Source organism: Terrapene carolina, unplaced genomic scaffold, assembly GCF_002925995.2.
Source record: "Terrapene carolina triunguis isolate 2854851 unplaced genomic scaffold, T_m_triunguis-2.0 Scaffold28222, whole genome shotgun sequence".
NCBI classification, from domain to species: Eukaryota; Metazoa; Chordata; order Testudines; family Emydidae; genus Terrapene; species Terrapene triunguis.
The window spans coordinates 1-3984 of record NW_020692573.1 but is presented as its reverse complement, the minus strand read 5'-3'; the positions used below and the strand labels follow the sequence as shown (position 1 = coordinate 3984).

The following is a 3984-nucleotide window of genomic DNA, read 5'->3' as shown; positions in this document are numbered from 1 at the left end:
GGCGTTACACCATCCTGGTGCTCTTCGCCGGCCAGGTACGGGCTGGCACCGGGCGTTACGCCATCCTGGTGCTCTTCGCCGGCCAGGTACAGGCTGGCGCCGGGCCCAGGGCAGTGGAATGGCGCATGGGGCCATCTCCTCTCAGGGGCCTCAGACCAGCGTCCCAAAGCCACCGTTATCCCCAGGGGAGCAGCTCGAGGGGCTCTGTAGGGGGCTCCCTGTGACCTCTCACCCCGGGACTGGGGATCCTGGGAGGGACTTGCCATTGGCTGCCCCCTGAGCCGGCGGGGGCGGGTGTGGGGTTGGGCGTGCTGCTCTCCCAGGCTGAGGAGGAGGCCGAGGGGAGAGGGATGGGAGCCCTGGGGCCAGCACAGAGCCCATGCCCGGGGGCGTCTGTGCGGCCGGAGGGGCCTGGCCAGGGCATCCCTGGGACCCACGGCTGCGAATTCACGTCCCCACTGGTGGATCCAGCCCGTATGCCTGGCTGCCGCGTCCCACCCCAGAGGGGGGCAGCATGTTGGAGCCTGTGGGCGATTGCCGGGCAGGCGGGGGGCTCCAGGAGGAGAGGCGGGAGGGTCTCCCCCTGCCTGGCCCCCCAACTCCGGGTTCCAGCCGGGCCCTCACCCCTCTCTCTCTCCTGTGCCCCCCAGGAAATCCCCACCAGCCCCTTCCGCATCAAGGTGGACCCATCCCACGACGCCAGCAAGGTGAAGGCTGAGGGGCCCGGGCTCAGCAGAACAGGTGAGGGGGGCTCGGCGGGGGGCGCCGGGCTCTGGGGAGCGGGGTGGGGGCTTCGCAGGGGGCACTGTGCTGGGGGGGCAGTGGGTGGGGGCTCGGCGGGGGGCGCCGTCCGGGGGGGAGGGGCAGGGGGCAGGGGCTCGGCGGGGGGCGCTGTGTGGCGGGTGGGTCCAGGGCGCCGGGGGAAGTTGGGCTGGCAGGACGCTGACCCGGCCCCTCGCTCTCCTTCCCGCCAGGAGTGGAGGTCGGCAAACCCACCCACTTCACCGTCTTCACCAAGGGCGCCGGCAAGGCCAAGCTGGACGTGCAGTTCGCTGGGGCAGCCAAGGGCCCGGCCGTGCGGGACTTCGAGATCATCGATAACCACGACTACTCCTACACCGTCAAGTACACCGCCGTGCAGCAGGTGAGGGGCCGGGACGCATGCCAGCCGGGCACCGCCCCCTTCCAGGGCTGGGCATCGCCCCCCCCCCCCCCGCGCGGGGCCCCCCCCCCCCCCCCCCCCCCGCACACACGCCAGCTGGGCACCACCCCCCTCCAGGGCTTGGCATTGCCCCCCCCCGTACCCGCACCGGCCGGGCACTGCCCCTGTCTAGGGCTGGGCATTCCCCCCGCACATGCGCCAGATGGGCACCGCCCCGTCCAGGGCTGGGCATCTACCGCCCCCCCGCACACGCGCCAGCCGGGCACTGCCCCCATCCAGGGCTGGGCATCGCCCCGTGCACCCACGCCAGCCGGGCATCACCCCCCTTCAGGGTTGGGCATCGCCCCCCACGCACCCCCCCCCAGCACACGCGCCAGCTGGGCATGGTTCCCTGCACACTCACAGCCGGGCTTTGTGGCTCCCTGCTGGGCACCGCCCGCCGTCCTTTCCCTAACTCAGTTGCTCTCTCCGCGCAGGGCAATCTGGCCGTGACGGTGACGTACGGGGGGGACCCCGTGCCCAAGAGCCCCTTCACCGTCAGCGTGGCCCCTCCCCTGGACCTCAGCAAGGTCAAAGTGCAGGGACTGAATAACAGTGAGTGGGGGCAGGGGAGCGGGGGATGGGCTGGAGGGGCTGGAAAATGCCAGGGTGACGGTTGAACGGGGTGCGGGAGGAGTAGGCACAGATGGAGGGGGCACCGCGATGTGTGGCAGGCGAGTGGGCTGAGTGGCACAGTGGGGTGTGGTGGGCGAGGGGCTGGCACTGTGGGCACGGTGGGCAAGGAGGTGGCACCATAGGGCGAGGCAGTGGCATGGGGGGTTGCGGCGGGCGAGGGGGTGGCGCCGTGGGGCGTGGCAGGCGAGGGGGTGGCCCCTGTCGGGCACACTGGGTGAGGGTGTGGCACAGTGGGGCGTGGCGGTGGGGCATGGGTGAGGGACTGGCACCATGGGGTGTGGCGGGCGCGGGGGGGGGGGTGGCGGGGGGGGGCGTGCCACCATGGGGTGTGGCTGGGGCATGGCGGGCGAGGGGCTGGCACTATGGGGTGTGGCTGGGGCGTGGCGGGCGAGGATCTGGCACTGTGGGCATGGTGGGCGAGGCGGTGGGGTGTGGCGGGCGAGGGGCTGGCAGAGTGGGCGAGGGGGTGGCCCAGTTGGGGTTTGGCTGGCGAGGGCGTGGCACTGTGAGGCGAGGCAGGGGCAGGGTGGGGTGTGGCGGGTGAGGGGCTGGCACCGTGGCGCGGCTCCGTTGCCCTGACGCTCTCGCCCTGCAGAGGTGGACGTGGGCCGGGACCAGGAGTTCGCGGTGAACACCCGCGGCGCCGGGGGGCAGGGCCAGGTGGACGTGAAGATCACCTCGCCCTCCCGCCGGCCCATCCCCTGCAAGGTGGAGACAGGCACCACCAACGACATCCACACCGTCAAGTACATGCCCCCCGAGGAGGGGCCCTACAAGGTGGATGTGGCCTACGACGGGAACCCCGTGCCGGGCAGCCCCTTCTCCGTCGAGGGGGTGATGCCTCCGGACCCGTCCAAGGTTAGCGGTGGGGGCTGCCTATGGGCCGGGCACCATCTCCTGTCGCCTTGTGACCCCCAGGGGGGGTTGCGAGCCACGGGTGGAGCTGCTCCACGCCCAGCCCCTCGGGGTCACCCCGGCTTCCTCGCCCACCGGGTCTGCTCTGGGGCAGGGGCGTGTTCACGGTGCCCCCCAGCTCCCCCTCCACTCCAGGGGGCTGTGCTCCCGGCTCTCACACGGTCCGGCGCATGGCAGTGAGGAATTGACCCCCGTGCTCTGGTGCCAGGCAGAGAGCGGGCATTGCAGGACACAGGAGGGCGCTGCCCGGCTAAGGAGATGCCAGGCAGTGTCCCAGGCTCAGGGGCCGGGGCAGAAAGCTGGGCCTGATGGGGTCCTTCCCAGCCTGCTCTCGGGGGCAGGATCCGGGATCACTTTGGGGGGCAGGGTCTGCCCCTGCCCAGCCAGGCTGGGGTACCCCCCGTACCATGCAGGGAGAGAAGACATTGCTGGCAGCTGCCCTGGAGCCGTTCCCGCCCAGCTGACGTGCACCCGCTCCCGTTTTAGGTGTGCGCCTACGGGCCGGGCCTGGAGGGTGGCTTCGTGGGCAAGCCGGCCCCCTTTGCCATCGACACCAAGGGCGCGGGCACTGGCGGGCTGGGCCTGACCGTGGAAGGCCCGTGCGAGGCCAAGATCGAGTGCCAGGACAACGGGGACGGGTCGTGCTCCGTGTCCTACCTGCCGACGGAGCCGGGCGAGTACTCCATCAACATACTCTTCGCCGAGGCCCACATCCCCGGCTCGCCCTTCAAGGCCAACATCCAGCCACTCTTCGACCCCAGCAAGGTGACGGCCAGCGGGCCGGGGCTGGAGCGCGGCACAGCGGGCGAGACCGCCACCTTCCTGGTGGACTGCTCCAAGGCGGGCGAGGCCGCGCTCACCATCGAGATCGTCTCCGAGGCAGGGGTCAAGGCCGAGGTGGTGATCCAGAACAACCGCGACGGCACCTACACCATCACCTACAGCCCCGCCTTCCCCGGCACCTACACCATCACCATCAAGTATGGCGGGCACGCCGTGCCCAAGTTCCCCGCCCGCGTCAACGTCCAGCCCGCCGTCGACACCAGTGCCGTCAAGGTCTTCGGGCCCGGCGTGGAGCCGCGAGGTGAGGGCCCTGTCTGGCTGTCCCCAGTCACCCCCATTTACCTGTCTGGCTGTCCCCAGACACCCCCATTTACCTGTCTGGCTGTCCCCAGACACCCCATCTACCAGTCTGGCTGTCCCCAGTCACCCCCATTTACCTGTTTGTCTGT

The 3984-nt window shown here is 71.1% G+C and overlaps 1 protein-coding gene across 1 annotated transcript; it reads left to right on the top strand.

The window, feature by feature from the left end:
- Positions 1-471: 471 nt before the first annotated feature.
- On the top strand, positions 472-3836 carry LOC113409008 (filamin-C-like; the record flags this gene model as incomplete). The annotated part of the gene is made up of 5 exons (XM_026662528.1): positions 472-741; positions 975-1144; positions 1639-1756; positions 2433-2695; positions 3239-3836. Coding segments are annotated over exons 1-5 (1414 nt in total), but the record flags the coding sequence as incomplete, so codon positions are not given.
- Positions 3837-3984: the final 148 nt, after the last annotated feature.